This window comes from Carlito syrichta, unplaced genomic scaffold (genome assembly GCF_000164805.1).
Source record: "Carlito syrichta isolate Samal-C Ts95f unplaced genomic scaffold, Tarsius_syrichta-2.0.1 Scaffold316419, whole genome shotgun sequence".
Classification (NCBI taxonomy): Eukaryota; Metazoa; Chordata; class Mammalia; order Primates; family Tarsiidae; genus Carlito; species Carlito syrichta.
Window position 1 is genome coordinate 153,453 of NW_007260515.1, and position 19,309 is coordinate 172,761.

A 19,309-nucleotide genomic window follows, 5' to 3' on the forward strand; every position below is an offset into this window, starting at 1 on the left:
CTTGCTGTGTTGCCCAGGCTGGAATGCAGTGGCACCTCAGCCTCAACCTGCTGGGCTCAGGCAATCCTCTTGCCTCTGCTTCCCAAGCTGTTGGACTTACAGGTGTGAACGACCATACTTGGCTCTGTGTCTTTTGTTATGACTTCCAAATTTAACTCACTTAAAAAAAAAAGTCAACCAAACGGTCAGTACTTATGCATTTGGATCAGAGTCCTCGACTTTAGCTGTAAGCCCTCCTGTCTTTCTTGTAGCCTCCATCAAATTAGCCTGCCACCTTTTAAGATAGATTCATCTGTGGTTTCTCTTGTTTCTTTTCCATCAGCTCCTCCCTCGTTTTTATTCCTGAGCTGGTAGGCTTGTGCTTTGACTGAATTCCCTGCTGCTAGCTTATAGAGGGCCTTTGGGCAGTCAGAAAAAGGCACCCTTTGGGCAAACACAATCCCACAGGAGCTTGACTTGATTTCACTTCCCATTTCCCTCTTTGCCCGCATTTATGCAGTGCACAAACTGAACAACAAGACAGAGCATTCCTTTTCTCTGAGTCTCGTTACTCTCCCAAGAAATTCAGACTATTTCCTGCTCAAACTTGCTTTAAATGTATTGCCTCTATCCCTGCTCAAAATCATTTCAGTGACTCGCTGTCATCTGTATGTAGTGGCTGTCCTCAGTTTGATCTTCCATCAGACCATAACCAGTGACTCTCAGTTCTACCCGTAGCCACCCCGACACAGTGATATCGGTGAAGACCACAGGGTAGACACATTGAAGGGCTGTGTAGTACTTCCCTTCCTCCCCACTTCCTTCCCACAGGCTCCCTACATCTGACTCCTGGTCTGGCCTTTGCTCGCCTGTCATCCGGCTTCATTGTCCGCCAGGGCCCCATGCTGGCTGTCCTCTGCTGCCATTCTGCCTGAATAGGTTTTGTGCTTCTTGCTTTAGAGTTTCTTTATACTTTGTCACATCCTACTCATCCTTCAAGGTCAAGGTCAGGTTTCACCTCTCCAACCATCCTTGCCTGATCCTTCTGCCTCATGATAATAGTGCCTCCTCTACACACAATGCTCATCTTTCTGTTCCCAATTTTGAGGTGGACCAGCTGCCTTATGTGAGCACACTGTACTGGTGATAACATTACTCTTACTGATTTTCTTTCCCCAGCTGCACTGTAAGTGCCAGGGAGGTGATAGAGGTGTCTCTCGTTCTTCCTTCTCTCAATACCTGCCCAATGCCTGGTGTCCACCAGGAACATGGGCTGGAACAGGAGCCTGTCAGCAGGGGAGGCCAGCCGGGTTGGTTGCATAGCACAGTCCAGGGGAGAAGCAGAGGCCGCCTCTTCCTGGCCACGGGATGGTGACCTACTTTCCCCTTCTTATCTGTGTGCAAAATATTTGTTGTACTTAGTGTGTTCTCCCTGTCATGACGAATGTTTGTCTCTCTCGTTCATATGAATTGAGGGCTAAAGTGCTAGTTGGGTCGGTGGGAAGACAATGGAGGCGAGAACTTGGTAAGCAGTTTTAATTTCTAAATTAGGGAGATCATAGAATTATGAGATTAAAAAGAACTGTCTGTATATATCTATATGCCTGCTTATTGAGAGACATGCTTAGGGTAGAACTGTACCTTTTAAGTGTTTAATTTGGGGATTTATGATAATGTATTTTAAAAGGTCTTTTCTTTTTTGATAACCTGCTTGTAAAAGAAAATGAACTTTTCTTAGTCAGGCTTTCACAGTGTGGATATTTTATTTCTTACCGAAACATCTCATGGGAGAATTTGTCATACGGCTGTGTATGTGGTCAAGTGAATTAACTTTCAAAGTGAAGTTTTGTATAGCCTTACAGGTTAATAACTTTGTGCTCTATTTGAGGGAAAAAAGTGTGTATGTGTGGGGATGTTTGTATGCCTGTATGTTGATATCATTATATGAAATTACTGCTGTAATCCTACTGAACTTTTGGAAATGAGAACCATTGTTCAAATATAGTTAACATGTGTACATGAAAATCTTGTAAACATAAATTTTAGTAAACATTATATTTGTGACTTTAAAATGATGATTTAGTTATGACATTTCTTATAGGTTGATTTGTTTGGGTTGTGTATCTTTCATTTCTTCATAAAATACTTCAGATTGTATTTAGCTATATGTAAGAATGACAGTGCCTTTGGTTTTAAAAGTAATGCTTCCAACATTAGAAAAAATAGAAATTGACCTAGAAAAAGATTCAGAATTCTGAGGTGATTGTTGATTTTAATCAATGTAGGTGAAGTAATCCATTGCAGTGATGTAGCTATTTTCTTTAAAAATTCTTTCTAAATGAGAAAGTAGTTTTGTCTTCTCAATTTACATTATTTGTGTCTTTTTTGGAACATCCTAGTGATTTTTGTTTGATCAATTCTCAATGAATAAACATCCATGAAATCCTAATGTAATGTATAAATATCTCTCCTCGTGTTTACATAATTTATTAGACTTTGTTTTAGTGGATAACCGCTTGAGGAAGCTTCTACATTTTTATTTTCTGAAAGGTTTTTTTTTTGCCCACGAGTACAAAGGCATCACCAGAGCTGCACTGGGAGGAGTGTGTGTTTTTCTCTTCCTTTATGTATAAGGCTCTTAATTTATAATTTTAGACTTCTATTTGCTCTCATAACTCGTTGAATTTTTTAAAATAACCAGTGCCATTTTGTAGCTAAACATGTAGAAGTATAGTGACTTGCACCTGGCAGGCACACGCGAACACGTCCCCAGGACCCCGATGGCTTGACTTAGCTGGTTGCCTCTTGTGTCTTTTTTCTTGCTGTGTATGAAGGAGAACTGCTTTCCTTTGTCTCTGAGTAAATACCGTTGAGAAGGATTCTTGTGAACTGGCACTTGCTGGCTTTTTAAATTTTTGTTTTTTGGAGTCGGGATCTCACTCTGTTGCCCAGGCTGGAGTGCATTGACACCGTCATGGCTCACTACAGCCTTGACCGCCTGGGTTCAGGTACTTCTTCTCCCTCAGCCTCCTTAGTAGTTAGAACTTCAAGTGTGTGCCACCATGCCTGGCTAATTTTTTGATTTTTTTGGTCTTGTTATGCTGTTCTCAAACTCCTGGGCTCAAACAATTTTCCTATCTCAGCCTCCCAAAGTGCTGAGATTACAGGCGTGAACCACTGTGCCCAGCCTGGCTTTTTGGTTTTTGACATTCTTTATTCAGACCTAGACTGTGTGCCTCTGTCTTTCCGGAGTTGAACCTTTTGTTAAGCCAACAATGATGGGAGCCAGGGCAGGATCTTCAGAGACGGTATTGTACGACTCTGTGAGGAAACTGAGGCTCAGAGATGGCACTGTGCCCAGGGTCTCCCTGCGCCACCTGCAGAGCTGGGTCTGCAGTTCAGGTCTTCTGGGTTTTTTCCAGAACCACCACAATCATCATTCTGCCCTCCGTGGTCTGAATGCCAAGTTGCTGTTACCGAGGGATAACTCACGATCTTGCCCAGGAGCCAGAAGAGCGCACTAAACTTTTCTGCCGTGATGCTGAAAAGAGCCCAGGCGGTGGGAGGCCTGTGCTTCTGAAAGAAGGTGGTTGGGCCCAGTGAACTCCAGGCTGTTTCATGTGGGTGTCTTCATCTGGAGGTGTCCTCAGAATTGACAGGGGCCCAGGAGACCCCATGTGCTGCCTACTAAGTGCAAGTCGAGCTTCTAGTTAGAGTACGGGTTTATTGCGAGTGCTTGGGAAGGAGGTCACAGGGATGAAGCTACTAGTGGCGCCGGCAGGGGAGAGGGCAAGGGACAGCGAGATGCTGGCAAGGCTCTTCTGGCTAACACGTTGAGTCACTGGGAAAAGAAGCTGGTGTTCCCGGGTGGCCGTGTTCAGTGTAATCATTACCAGTTGCTCTTGGCGCCTGTGCACCTCCAGGAACACACCGGAGCCGTCGGGTGTGCAGCTGTACTCGAGCAATTTTACGTTCACCCAGGGGGTTCCAGGGCCTCGGGTTTGCCAATCCAAACACCTTCGACTGCCCGGAATTTTCTATCTGCCTCGAGGGAGCGCACTGAGACACCCACGGGTTATAATTAGTGCGTTCCTTGCACAGCTGAGTTTGTGTTTCTGGCTCTCACCGTGGTTTCCAGTTTCTGACCACCTGGTCCCTCAGGAGCAGGATGCCCTTTCCAGACGTTAGCTCACGAGCTCTGGAACATTCGGCGTGAGCTGTGGAGTGTGACTGCAGGTCCCCTGAAAGTGGGTCTGCTGGGTGCGGGTCTGGACCATCTGGGGGGGGGAGGTAGGGCGTGGCTTCAGACCCAGCCTTGACATTGCCCTGTGCCCCAGGTGTCATCCCTACCCTGGCTCTGCAGAGCTGCTTCTGGGAAGAGACCGTGGGGACAGTGACATTGGCTGCATTTTCTCCTCAGAAGATTGAACCCCAGGGAATGTCAATCGCAGATGAGGCCACTCGAGGCTAGTTACCTGGGCACACCTGCCAGAAGGCAGGCAGAAGATCAGGGGATTGGGAAGGGAGGAGAGACCCTGGCATTTCTTTGCCATCCAGGCTACATGACTGTCCTGTGGATGGGTGTTGTATCTTGAAGATTTTATTTTATTTTATTTTTTGAGTTGGAGTCTCACTCTGTCGCCCAGATGGGAGTGCAGTGGCCGCTCCCGGCCACCGCAGCCTCGACCTGCCGGGCTCCGGCGATCCTTCTGCCTCAGCCTTCCAAGTAGCTGGAACTACAGGCGCGCACTACCACGCCCGGCTGATTTTTTTTGATTTACTGTAGAGATGAGGTCTCGTCAAGTTGCCCATATGGGTCTCGAACCCGCGGGCTCAGGCAATCCACTCACCTCAGCCTCCCAAAGTGCTGGGATTACAGGCTGAGCCACCGAGCCCGGCTGAAGATTTTATTTTTTAATTAATTAGTTATTTTCTTGAGTCGAGATCTTACCCTGTTGCTCAGGCTGGAGTGCAGTGGCGCAGTCACAGCTCACCACAGCCTTGACCTCCTGGACTCAGGCAGTCCTCCTTCCTCAGCCTCCTGAGCAGCTGGGACTACAGACATGCACCACCATGCTTGCCTATTTAAAAAAAAATTTTTTTTTATAGAGACAGGGTCTCACCATGTTGTGCAGGCTGGTCTCGAATTCCTGGGCTCAAGCAAGCCTCCTGCCTCAGCATCTCAAAGTGCTAGGATTATAGGTGTGAACCACCACACCTGACCCATCCTGTAGTTTTTAGATTGGAAATCTGAATTCCTGAGATGAACTCCCTTGCATTGGAGCCTGCGTCTGTGGTCCCACAGCCTGTTCTGGACATGTTGACTGGATCAATAGGCTCCCTTGGGGTCAACTGTCACTAGAGCCTTCTGTTATGCAGAAGCAGAGCTTTTTTTAAAAAAACCTGGGATGTTAAGGAGCATTTGTGTGAAAGACCATTCTCCAGCCTCAGGAAAGCTTCCTCCTCACCTGGCTCTTCCTGAAACCACATGTACGACACTACCTGCGTCCACTACTCTCTCTGCTAAGAGAAGGTTTTGCCTGGGATCCTGAACTCTGACTTCTTGCTCCTTAAATAGAAGCAAAGGCTCTTGGGAGTGAGAGAGTTGGTCACTGGTAATCCTAAACCTGCAGTGCTGTTATAGCAACCACTGTTATCTTTGACACAAAAATCCTTCTCATTAGTCTAGATGATAATTTGTGTTATGCTCACTTTCTGCAGCTGGAAAAATCTTTCCCCCATCATTTGACAAATTGGAAAGCTCTAGATACTGTCTTTCACTCCTGAATAACTGGCCTCTGCCTGGGGTTGAGGGTGGTTGGTTGAGGGTATCTCCCAGGTGATGGCTCCTGTTGATAAGGCCAGTCTTTCCATACCCTGATGGAGACTGACCCAGACCTTGACCTTAGTGGTTCCTGACCCATCTTTGCCTCTGCAGAGACACATGCTGGGGTATTGACCCTTTGGTAATCAGAATGTTGGCTAATTGCCACTCCCACTCTCAGAGCTTCTTAAGGCTGAAGTCATGGCATGTGGGCTTCCATTTCCTTCTCTCCATTTGTTTGTCTTCACTCCCTCTTCAAATCTATTCAATTTCCTCAATTGCCGGCTGTTTTTGTGTGTGTGTGTGTGTGTGTGTGTGTGTGTGTGTGTGTGTGTGAGAGTCGGAGTCTCTGACACTCTGACTGGAGCACAGTGACATTATCAAGGCTCACCGCAGCCGCCACTTGCTGAGCACAGGTGATCCTCCCACCTCAGTCTCCCAAATAGCTGAGACTACAGGCATGTACCACCATCTCTGGCTGATTTCTTGACTTTGTAGAGACAAGGTCTTGCTATGTTGACTTGCCTGGTCTCGAACTCCTGGGCTCAAGCAGTCCTCCCACCTCGGCCTCCCAAAGTGCTGGAATTACAGATGTGAGCCACTGCACCCAGCTTCTCATTGCCTGTTAATTTCATGTCCTTTGTATTTTCCAGAATTTGAACACAAGACAACAACATACTGTATGGAAATTGTCCAGTAGTTGTGTCTGATCCCTTCCCAATGCAAGATGCTAACAGAAGCCCTCCTACTAGCAATTCATTAGATATTTTTAGTAGAAAGCTTTAGAGAAAGTGGGGACCTCTAGAGAAAGTGTAGTTGGCTTTAACAGCGGAATAAAGGATTGGAAAATGAGGTAACTATAATTTATGAAATAAGTGCCATGAACAGACACGCCTTATATAAATTTCTCTACGCAAGAGTGCTGATAAGAATGAAAGCATCACCCAAACCTTTTCACAAATGCACATCCGGGTCCACCTTCTCATATACTTTGGGGAACACTGCAAAGCATTATGTGGCTCGGTGTGGCCCACCAGTGCCACCTTCTTTGCGAATCATGCTACTGGACTAAATTGTCCTAGAGAGTCCAGTTAAATTCTGCGTGCCCTTTAGTTTGGAAAATACTGGAAAGTGTCTTTTCCTTTGGTCTCTAACTTGAGTCTTTCACGAAGACTTTCTTGAGACTCTCTGATTATCCTTTGCCTGTTATTACCTGGATGGGAAGAGTAGAGATATTGAAAACAGCCCAGGATGGAGAGTGGGCTGTGTCTCGCTAATGGTCATGGATTCATTTACTCTCTACACCGGGACACTGTATGTCAGCCATGCTGCCAGGCAGGGCGCCTTTGCACATCCAGTGCTCTAGCCTCCCTTCTCCAGAAAGGAACAGACAAGCAGACTAACCATTGTGAGGGAGGCGTTGTTGGTGTTGGTGTTGGTGTTGGTCTGATCATGCTGCTATAACAAAATACCATAGATGGGTGGTTTAAGCAACAGACATTCATTTCTCACAGCTCTGGAGGCTGGAAGTCAAGATCAAGTGGCTGGCAGATGTGGTCTCTGGTGAGGACTCTCTTCCTGGCTTGTGGATGGCTCCCTTCTTAATGGATCCTCATACGGCAGAGAAAGGAGAAGCTTTGGTTCCTTGTCTTCTTAATAAGGGCATGAATCCCATCTTGGGAGCCCTGAGCACCTCACCGCATCTAAACCTCATTATCTCCCAAAGATACCACCTCTAAGCTTCATCATATTGGTGGTTAGGGCTTCAACATGTGACTTCTGGGGTGTCAGTCTGTAAGATTTGGCTTGCTCAGAGCATGCTGTCTATGAGGAGTGGCTGTTCACACCAGTTTAAGTCAGGGGGATTTATGTAAGACAAGAAGCTTAGTTGACACCCTCTAGCTGGACCCTCTCTCGGCATCTGAAGCAGCTTTTCCGTCTACCCCACGTCCTGTGGCCTGTCATCTTGCCTCATCCTTCTGCAGGAGCTGGGGAAGGCTCCCCCAAATGATACCCCATTTCCTGGATTTCCATGAGCCCTTGCTTGCAGCCACTTGACTCAGTCTCAGCACCCTGTTGGCAGATCTTGGGAGCTGACATTGTTTAGGCCGGTGTCTGCTCCTAGCTCAGACAGCTGTGGCCTGGTGACAGTGCCGTTGGAGCCTTGGCATCTTTGTGTGCTGTGACAGGATTGCCTTAGGATTGCGGGGGGACCCTGTGAGGGAGAGATTAGACCAAGAAGAATGGCAAGAGTCAGGGGTGGAGTCATGTGTTCTCTGCTCAAGATTTTGTTTTTAGTTGTGGTAAAATATATATAACATAAAGTTTGCCATTTTAACCTTTTTTAAAGTGTACCATTCAGTGACATTAAGAACATTCATACTGTAGTGCCACCTTCACCATCTATCTCTAGAACTCTTTCATCATTCCACACTAACACTCTGTACCCATGAAACAGCAGCTCCATCTTTCCTCTCACTCCAGCTCTGACCACCACCATTCTTCTGTCTGTCTCTAGGAATGTGACTACTCTGGGTACCTCACAGAGGTAGAATCATGCAGTGTTTGTCTTTTTGTGTCTGGCTTATTTCACTTAGCATAATGTCTTCAAGGTTCATCTATGTCGTAACATGTGTCAGAATTTCATTCTATTTTTTTTTTTTTGAGTCAGAGTCTTTCTCTGTAACCCAGACTGGAGTGCAGTGGCACAATCAGCCTCCACCTTCTAGGCTCAGGTGATCCTTCCGCATCAGCCTCCTGAGTAGCTGGGAATACAGGTGCACACCACCATGCCTGTTAAAATATTTTTAACTTGTAGTGATGAAGTCTCACTATGTTGTCTAGGCTGGTCTCGAACTTCTGGGCTCGAGTGATCCTCCTGCCTCAGCCTCCCAAAATGCTGGGATTACGGGCCACCATGCCCGGTCATCTTTCCTTTTTAAGACTGAATATTGTTCCATTGTGTGTGTGTAAACATTTTGCTCATCTGTTCACCCATCGGTGGACATACGGGTGGCTTCCCACTCTTGGCTACTGTGAACAATGCTGCTGTGAGCATGGGTGTACAAATCTCTGTTTGAATTCCTGTTTTCCCTTCTTTTGGGTATATACCCAGAAGTGGAATTGCTGGGTCATATCATGATTCTGTGTTTACTTTTTTTTTTTAAAGGATCTGCTAAGGAATTGGAATAATGGCTAAAAGGTACTAGAGAGGTACTGAAGGATTGGAGGCAAGATATGCCTGATCAGATTGTGATTTGGAAGCTGACTGGGGTGATGTGGCACTTGGATGGGGGGGAGGACATAGCTGGTGGGGCCTCTGGTGAGGACAGGCAGAGAGCCCGCCGAGAAGACTGTTGAGGGGAAGGGATGGAAGCGAACGTGATGGGGATGATACAATCAGTGAGACAGAGAGAAGCCTTCGATGAGAACCTGGGTGGGCCGATTGTGATTTTGTGGGATTTAGAGGGAGTAAAAAAACTTTATTTTCCTTTTTTGGTGTGGGTGGTAGGAGACAAAGTTTTGGGCAGGAATTGAGATGTGAGACACAGCCTGGTGGTGGAAGGGATGGAAGGCTGGCTGCTGATAATCTGGGTTGCTGATTTGAGAGGAGGGAGGAGGTGAGAATGAAGGGACAGAGGGCCAGGTGGTGTGGCTGGGTTTGAAAGTGGTGGGGCATTGCTGGCATAGCTCTAGGACTTCACAGCTTCCTACAATCTACCTCACCGTCCTACCTTGGAATGCAGTGTCAGAATTTATAAAACCAGAAATGATGGCCAGTTCACTGGTTGTAAAAATCAGGCTTCCAAAAGGATTCTAAGAAATTCAAAAGGATTTAAACCAAAGCATACTGGTGTTGAATTTGGTTTACAGTCTTTTTCATCCACATTTTCTAATTTTCTCTCTCTCAGTCTCTGTCTGTTTCTGTGTCTCTGTCTCTGTTTCTCTCTGTCTTTCTCCTTTTTTATCTTTGTGACAGAGTCTCATTCTGTCTCTCAGGCTGGTGTGCAATTGCGGGATCACAGCTCACCGTAGCCTCGACTTCTGGACTCAGGTGATCCTCCCATCTTGGCCTCCCAAAGAGCTGGGATTACAGGCATGAACCACTATGCCTGGCCCTAATTTTTTTTCTATAATGAATGTGTATAACTTTTAATAATTGAAAAATTCATTTGAAATGTCAGAAGTGGCTTTTTTTCTTGACCCTCCTACTGGACTGCGAGCCCATGGGGCGGGGTGGCATGGGGGGGAAGAGGTTCCATGGTGTTCTCAGTGCCTCACACAATGCCCATAATGCAATAGGACTCAATGCTGTAAAAGCTGGTTGAACAGAGTTGAATGGAAATTTCATCTAACCCCTCTCAGAGAGATTAAATGTGGGGCTACGTTAAAAGAGCTAGGAAGGAAAACCCAGTTTTTCCCCTCACTTAGCTCTCATGATGTGAGGGACTGGGCCACGTCCCTTGGCCTTGGCTTCCCTTTTGCCATCAGGATTTGCTGAGTTATTCTGTTCGTGAAATCTTGCCATGTTGGCCCGGTTTCTTACTTAACTGTGTTTCTCATGTTGTTCTTAAAAACATTAGTGATCTGGTTGCGAGCCAAGTGGCTCAATTCTATTTCCTGTCCTTTGTTGAGATTGTTTTTTTGAGGCAGGGATCAGAGTGGCTTGAGGCCACAGTCATTATTTTGCCTTCTGGTCGGCTGTGACTGAACCAGCCGCTGCAGCAGCTGTGAGAACGTGTATTGTTTTTTGACTCTGTTGTCAGTCATAAATTTGCGTACTTGTGTTCCCTTTGTATGTCACTGAATGGCCACCCTGTACAGGAGGATGTGCACTGTGCTTTCGGGGAAATAAAGATGAATTAGGCATGATTCCTGACGCCAAAGAGCTGATTCTCTAGAAAAGGTGCCGTCATGCGTACCTGACCACCATGCAGGGAGGCTAATGAGTGGAACTGGCATCAGATGAAACCCAGTTGTCCCAAGCTAGGAAGCCTCCCTGGAGGTGCTGCCTTTGAAATATATTGCTAATGATGGGTGCGTTTTCAGTGTCCTCACTTACAGTTACCCAGGCAATAGATGACTGCTTTCACTAAGTGTCCCTGCAAATGACTCTTTGGATTTTGCTTTAAAAGTTTCTTCACGTTTAAAGTCATGTTAGTGACTTACTATTAATTCTGATTAGTCCTTGCATCTGCAGTTCTGATTTGTGAATATTCTTTCAAAGTCTGCAGTAGAAGTGTTTCAGATTTGACACATACATGTGTTCTCATCTACGGGACTCTGAGAACGTGGGAGTTCAATGGGGGACCACCAGATAAGGTGAGCTTTAGTTTAGTCTATCCCCCATCTCGGCTTAGTTATTTCTTAAATTATTATTACATAATTAATTAATCATTTGGAGTCACTTAGTGGTATGATTTTGACGGAGAAGAGTGGGGCGACTTCACATGGATGTGCTGTTTTGTCTAGCCATCTCTGTGTGGGGGGCTGACAGCTTGGGGAATGCTGATCTCGACCTTCCCAAGTACAGATGACTTTGGCATGGTAGTTGGCTTCCACTTTAAGTTCAGTGATTGGGTAGACTCTGACCCAGAGTTATATTTAAATTTAAATGTTAGGTTACAGGTGTCCATTTTAAGATGCTATAGGGTGTTTACACTGCATTCTCTTTTGCATTTTGAGGAAATTTTGAAGTGATACTTTTGATTTTTTTTTTTTTTTTTGAGTTGGAGTCTCACTCTGTCGCCCAGACTGGAGTGCAGTGGCCACTCCTGGCCACCGCAGCCTCGACTTGCTGGGCTCCGGCGATCCTTCCGCCTTAGCCTTCCAAGTAGCCAGAATTACAGGCATGCGCTACCACGCCCGGCTGATTTTTTGATTTATTGTAGAGATGAAGTCTCGCTGCCCAGGCGGGTCTCGAACCCGCGGGCTCAGGCAGTCCACTCACCTCAGCCTCCCAAAGGCGCGGGATTACAGGCTGAGCCACCGAGCCCGGCACTTTGGATATTTTTAAACGGTATTTTTTCATTGCAGAAGATGTCAGTAAATGAATTCATGTATGTTGAAATATAGGTAGTAGTTTTGGAAGTTCTTGAGTAAGTTGGGAAAGGAACAATTGCAACCATGTATTTCATTTTTTCTAGGACGGACAGACAGCTGGACAGAACTGGGTTGGTGGCTGGCCTAAATTGTACCCGTGAGACTATGCTTCTAGGCTCTTTGGTGGTCTCCAAAGACCCCTTCAGCTCTTGTGTTTTATGGGTTGCTTTCACCAAGCTATGGGAAAAATGGTTAGTTTTCAACTTTGCTTTAAAAGTTCCTTTTAAAGAATAATAATAAAGTAAATTGTTTAATTTAGTGATTTAAATAATTCTAAATTTTGAATAAATCTTAATTTTAAAGTAAAGTAATTTTAAAGTAATCTTAATTTTTTTTTTTTTTTTTTTTTTTGAGACAGAATCTCACTCTGTTGCTCAGGCCGGAGTGCAGTGGTGTGATCCCAGCTCACTGCAGCCTCGACCTTTCTGCATCAGCTTCCCAAGTAGCTGGGACGCCAGATGTGTGCCACCATGCCTATCTAATTTTTATATTTTTTGTATAGACGAGGTCTTACTATGTTGCCCAGACTAGTCTTGAACACCTGGGCTCAAGCAGTTCTCCCGCCTTGGCCTCCCAAAGTGCTGGGATTACAGGCGTGAGCCATTGCCTGGCCAAGAAATCTTTATTTCAAATAAATTTAAATAATTATTTTAAAGCCAAAATAATGAAACACTAACAGTTATATAGCACTGCATGTTAGGCACAATACTTAGTTTTAGATTATTTAGGAATCTTGGCTGCTGGCAGTGTTGGAAGATTTGAGAGACTTGCAGAGGGGTTGGAAGTCCAGGAAGGATATATACAGGCTTGGAGGTGGGCAGGAGCCAGGGAGATGCAGGGGGTTGGCCTGCAGGGCCCGGAGCAGGAGCCAGGCTTCAGGGAGCTCCTGCCTTCTTGCCACTAGTGCCATCAGTGCCTGCCCTGCCACCTCCCGAGGGTCTGATTGGCCGTGCTGAAGCTGTGTCCCCTCCTTCTACCCATCTTGCCATGGAAAGGGAGCAGATGTATCCCACAAATTCTGCCACAGGGTTTGGGTACCTATGACTGGGGACTCTTGACAAGGGAGATAAAGTGCTTGTCAGAGCGGGAGTGTGATGGATAGCATCCCCCCAAAACAAATAGAAGACAGGTGTCTAACAGGTCGCATGCACGCTGTTTACCATACCTGGGCTTAGGAGGAGAAGCAGCCCACAGCACCATGAGTGTCTCCCCTGTGAGGCTGAAAGCACAGCCACCCTCTCCCCCACTCAGGTTCTGCCCACTGAGATCCCCTTTGCCCGAGTATCTTCTGTGACCACATCTGAGATGTGCATTGGGAAGCCGGCTGTGTCAGGGATGCCATGCTGTAGCAGTTGTTTCTCTGTAGTTGGTTTGTAAGGTTTGTTTGCTTCTGTGTACTAATAAGCAAAATTGGATGCACTGCCAAGTTCTAGGGTTTGAATCTAGAATGTTGTCCAAGAATGTCTCCCGGCCTGACCTTGGTATGTTGCAGATTGCGTGGCTTTAGGGAGAATCCACCCAGAGCCTGTAAGAAACAGTAGAGTGGGTGGTACCTCATGGGCCATGTCTGCTGGTCAGCGGGCCCATCCCTGTCTGAGGCCACAGAGGCCCAGTGGTTGGTACTTGGGAAGTGTTCTGTCCCTTCCACGTCCCCCTCCCCCGCCAAACAGCGCTGTGTTTTCCCCGCTGGCCTTTTCACAGCAAGCTTGTCTTTTTCTTGTAGATCCTTAAAAGTTGGCCAGCTCATACTCTGGCATTTTGGGTTTCTCTCAGATCCTGTATTGTTGCAGGCACAGGGTCCAAGTCCAAAGGCACACCAGACCGTGGTTTAGTCCACTGTGTCACAATTCCATGGCAAAGGTGATCGTCTTGCCAGTCCAAGGGAGCAGTCCTCCAGCCTGCGCCTTGGATTAGAACTTGCCATTTCCTGGTATGAGTCTCTTTGATGAGGTCAGATGCTTTCTGCTGTGAATAATAGAGGATCCAACTCATAGAGATTCTACAGCTTAGGTGATAAAAAGAACTAATTGACTTACATCACTGAAAACTTGAGAGATGGGATTGGGTTTCAGGTGCGATTTGATCCAGAGGTTTGGGATGCTGTTAGTGCTCCAGCACTAGTAATTCTAGGTATTTTCTCGCCCTGCCCTCTTCCATGTGTGGTCTTCTCCCTCAGATCAGCTCCCCTCGTGAAAGCAGAGATGGCTGTAGACAGTTCTGAGTGTCATGTCTGCATGTCACGCCATCCAGAGGGAGAACTCAGAACCTTTGTCCCAATATTCCAAGCCAAAGTCTCAAGCCCAGTCCCATGCTCAGCCTTGAGTCAGTTACAGTGGCTGAGAGATGGGAGTGTGTTGATTGACTTAGCCTAGATCACATTCTAGTTCCTTGAGCATGGGGTGGAATTGGCTTCCCCAGAACAACACAAGCTTCCATGGGGGCTTTTGGGAAGGGAGAAGGTAGATATACATGGCATGTGTCAAGAAAAAGGAGTCTCCGGTCCTCTTTGTGCATTCTCATGTAGTTCCCCCTAGAACCCATGTGAATTCTCCTGATGGTTTATGGGAACACTGAGTTAGCAAGTGACTCTGAAACTGGTTCCCATGGTGAGTGCATAACTCCTTCAGAGAAACAAAATCACGATTCTTTTGTTGGAGTAAATACGCCAGCTCACTTCATTGAGGTGTCAGAGCAAACCAAACCAAGGTTGGGCATGGTGGTCACGACATAGAAAACCAATCCCCGCGAAGGAAGCTGTGGAACACCCTCCCCTCACTCACGCACATACAGAGACACCATTTTCTTAGTGTCCTGGGGGAGGCTGTTGTTATATCCTCCCCTAAGGCACCTAGATGCTCAAAAGATAAAACAAAAAACTGTGCTTGAGTGACTAAATGAGTGTTAGTGTCACGTTTTCAGTGCTGCTTGATTTATCATTGTGTTTGCAAAAGTTGTGTTTTCAGAGTTTTCCACTGCTTTCCAATTGCCTGTCACTCAGCGTTTGTTTGCCCCCCTCCCCCTTCAGATTCTAAAGTGGGGATAGAGGTGTAAGAATCAGAACTCAAGCCAACTTCCTTGAAGTGTATATTGGAAAGAGGGTTTAATGACAATGATTGACTGCTTAATTATTGTTACCTGTTTGTCTTTCTGCAGCTGTTTCTGTAAATAGACCATATACAGGAATCCACTCCAGGGCACTAAGCGCCTGTTCACTCTTTGCTTCATTTAAATTGTTGGTTTGAGGGAGTTATTTCTGAAACCATTCTCAGGTTGACTTCCCCTTAATCCCTCAGCCTCTTCCCTCATCTGCCAAATTACATGTCATACATCGCAACTAGAGTGCTTTTGGCATCGCACGAGTCTGTGAACCTGATATTTGATGGAAATGTTAATTGATGATGTTGAAGACTGGGTGCTCGTGCTCCTAGACCTGTGCAAGTCCCGCTGTGGATGCTGGCACTGGCCTCATTGTCCCTGGTCCCTAGCTCTGGCCGTGTGTCTAGAGCTTGGCATGGCCTCCCACGCCCTCCAGTTTTATTTGGAGACAGAGTCTGGCCCAATTCAAAATGCACCAGCCTGTGCTTTGGGCCACTATTATTGGGTTTTGGTGATACTGGGACTATTTATTCCAAGTGCAGTTAGCACATAATTTAAAAAAAAGCAACACAAATTAACAAAAAAGCGACTCTGGTCTTTTTTGAGTATTAAATACTCCCTTCTCTGTTGGTTCTTGTTTAAGGGGAAACCTCTGGGTTTTATCTTGGTCTCTTTTCTGACTTTTCAGAGCCGAAGCAATTTTTAATAGGGTCAGAAAAGAAGGCTGTGTTTGTAGATTCATATAGAGTGCTCATAATTAATAATAATGAGTTACTTAATAACTAGCCAGTTCCAGTTTTCTTTAAACCAGACCAACTAAGTGGAGTTTCTATTGCCTTTAAGAGACCTACTGACCGGGCGCGATGGCTCAAAGTGCTGTAATCCCAGCACTTTGAGAGGCCAAGGTGAGAGGATCATCTGAACCCAGGAGCTCGTGACCAGCCTAGGCAACATAGCTAGACCCCATCTCTACAGCAAAACAAAACAAAACAAAAACAGAAATAACAACAACAAAAAAACAAAACTAGCTGGGTGTGGTGGTGTGCACCTGTAGTCCTAGTTACTTGGAAGGCTGATGCAGGAAGGTTGCTCTGAGCCTAGGAGGTCAAGGCTGCTATGAGCTGTGATTGTGCCACTGCACTCCAGCCTGGGCAACAGAGTGAGACCCCAACTCAAAAACAAGCAAGCAAGCAAGCAAACAAACAAACAACAAAAAACCCCAAACCAAAAGAGACCTACTGGATGTTCTAGACTAGAAGAGGTGGATGTTTATTTAAATTGTTAAGACTTAAGCAAGCAGACCAACCTTCATATGGTATAGTATGCCTAGATGACTCCTTCGTGGAAAGAATGAAACGCACTGTCCACTCAGTATCAGGGCATGTATATTTGTAAGTATTTATTAGTATTCTGAATATTATTCAGTATTAGCATACTGAAGTGATATGAAATGACTCCCGTGTTGGGAACATTTGGAGATAATGGCCCAGATGAACTTAGTTCTGCCATTTAGTTCTAGGAAAATTAGAAAAAGTAACACAAATACAGGCACACACGCAACATGCACACACTCCACATACTCTCCTGTGCTCAGATAGTTGGAAGGTTTTCATGCTCTTGACGCCATCAGATGTGAAGCCTTGGGACTGGCATTCCTGGTGGATGGCACTGCACACAAGAGCAGTGTGGGTAGACTGCTGCCTTTGTGGTGTGCTCTGTTTCCACCTGGGAGACTTTCACATTAAGCTAAAGGGAAGCCTTAGTGTTTGTGGTCTATTTAGTGCATGCTAATTTGATTCTGCTGTTACAGGGGCTCTTCTGTTAGAATGAGAGTTGAGAACCTGGAGCCCCCACTCTTGGCAGGTTATGTTATACTGGCAACCTCTGGTTTACAAGTGGGTTGTGTCTTCTCTTTATAAGTCAGTTTTGAGTGCCTGGAATGAAATTTCCTCCCATAGATGCAATGTCCAGTGTGGTGACTGAGTTCTTTCACACTGAATGCAAAACACTTCTAAGTAACTGTAGCAAGTTTCATAGTCTCTCTGAGCTGCCAGTGTTCTTATCTTAAAACCAGGAGAGTAGTGCCTACCTCATAGAGGTATGGTAAGGATTAAGTTAATGCAGCTTGCAGAGTTTCTGGGATAGTATCTGGTATGTGTGGCAAATAACCAGCGAATGTCAACCGCATCATTTTCTAGAACAGTGCTTCCTGGGGAAATGCATTCTGAATTCCATCACGGAATGCCAGGGGGTGTCATTTGGAGGGGCAGGATCATACAGGTTCACGAACGTTGTACATTAGTCTGCAAAGGCTGGGGGAAAGAGGTGGGTTGACTGGAGTTTTGCAAGTCTTAGGCTGGGGAGAAGGAATGATCTAAAGAAGAAAACAAAGACTGTGGCTTTCTTGAGGCTCTTCTGTAGGTAGACTTTGGACAGGGGAGTAGGTTCATTTATGGCAGCAGGTTGGCAAATGGGCAGCTGAAGCTAAGTTGGAGGCTTCTGATGTGGTTTGTCAGGAGGGGGGGTTATGGCCTTTCGTGAGGCCAGTAAGGGTCATTGGAATGACCCCATGTTTCATTTCTCTCGCAGTGCCAAGGAGTCATCTGAAATAATTTTGCTCAGTTAGGTTGACTGTTTTCCCTCTCTCCCAAAGCAGGAGACCATGGCCAAAACGGAGGTGAAAACATCACTTCTGGACAACATGATTGGAGTTGGAGATATGGTTCTTCTAGAACCTCTCAATGAGGAGACCTTCATCAACAACCTCAAGAAGCGGTTTGACCATAGTGAGATCTATGTAAGTACACATGAAACTCATCAGTGGTGTTCAGGCTTTGCACGTGGTGGCAGAGAGCTGACTTTTCTTCCTCAGGTTCTTCTTCCTTTTTTCTTTCTGTTTCTTAGAGTCCAGATGTATTTGTTTATACACTCAGAAAGAGTTTTGAGTGTTGACTGATGTGGCACATGAGTGCTATTGGTTAGTCGCGTGAGTCTGCTTTCTCTAGAGCATCATCTGTGTGATGTGCTGGATATTGGGGTGTTCTAATGCAAGTAGTATACTTTAGTTCCTGCCCTTGGAGGGATTTTGAAATCCATGGGCATCTTCTTGGATGCCTTCATCAGATTAGCAAAGTCCAGTCATTGAGAAACTACTCATAGTACAAGTTAGTGAACTGTCAAAAAAAGACAAGAGCCATCTTGACATTTGTAGTTAGTGAAGACAGACGCAGATTACCAGAAAAGTATATGTACTTGGTGCCTGGAGATATGGGAATAGCCATGTCCTACTATTTATAAGTATAACATTATTTATAAAAACAAAGGCATAAAAATGTATATATGATACTAGGAGAAAATTTCATGTTGTATAAATTCTTCATAAAGGATTTCATAGTGTTACTTTATCAAGTTCTCTAGTTATATTTAAACCATGAGTAAAAAAATATATTTATATGCAGCCTTTCTGGAGTTTACATTCAGTATCTGTAAAGGTAAAGGTATGTTGTTCACTAAACCAGAGACATGGGGTGTTGATGCCTGGAACCTAGTAAAGGTGTGTTGTTAACTAAGCCAGAGATGTGGGGTGTTGATTCCTGGTACCTGGTAAAGGTATGTTGTTAAGTAAGCCAAGACATGGGGCATTGATTCTTGGTACCTGGAAAAGGTATATTGTTAACTAAGCCAGAGACACGGGATGTGGCTTCTACCTGGTAAAGGTGTGTTGTTAACTAAGCCAAGACATGGGTCATTAATTCCCGGTGCCTACAACTGAGAAGGAAACATAATGTAGTGGTTGGAAGTAGTTTCAGTGGGTTCTGCTCTGCTTCTGAGTTTTCTTTTCTCCCTTTTAAAATACATGTCTATGTTGAAGAAGAACTGGACTCTTGGGCCATGCTTCATATGTTTTCTGCCTATCACTGTGGGGAGGAAATTAGGTAAACAAAAGGTAAAATCAATGATAACTTTTGTAGAATGAATATATTTCTGCAGATTATATGCAAAATTATTGGCAATATTGTTTTATGACACGTAAAGCTTTCCTTTTGAGATAGCCAACTGTCTTAGTCTGTTTGGCCTGCTATAACAGAATGGTAATAAATGAGTGGCTGGTAAACAGCAGAAAGTTATTTCTCACAGTTCTGGAGTCTGGGAGGTCCATGGTGAAAAAGCTGGCAAGATTCATTGTCTGGTGAGGGGCACTTTCTAATTCATAGATGGCACTTTCTTCTGTGTCTTCACATGGTGGAAGAGGGGTGCTCTCTGTGCCCTCTTTTATTTTTTAAAATCTAAAATTTGTTCTTTAAAGAT

At 45.3% G+C, this 19,309-nt stretch overlaps 1 protein-coding gene across 1 annotated transcript in view; it reads left to right on the plus strand.

Moving 5' to 3' along the window:
* The first annotated feature begins 1,298 nt into the window (after window positions 1-1,298).
* The window catches only part of MYO1B (myosin IB), a 179,669-nt gene continuing 161,658 nt past the window's right edge, over window positions 1,299-19,309 (plus strand). The window contains exons 1-2 of the mRNA XM_021707169.1: window positions 1,299-1,504; window positions 17,655-17,798. Coding sequence (XP_021562844.1) covers window positions 17,664-17,798 — 135 coding nt within the window. The 5' untranslated portion in view covers window positions 1,299-1,504; window positions 17,655-17,663. The remainder of the gene's footprint in view (window positions 1,505-17,654; window positions 17,799-19,309) is intronic.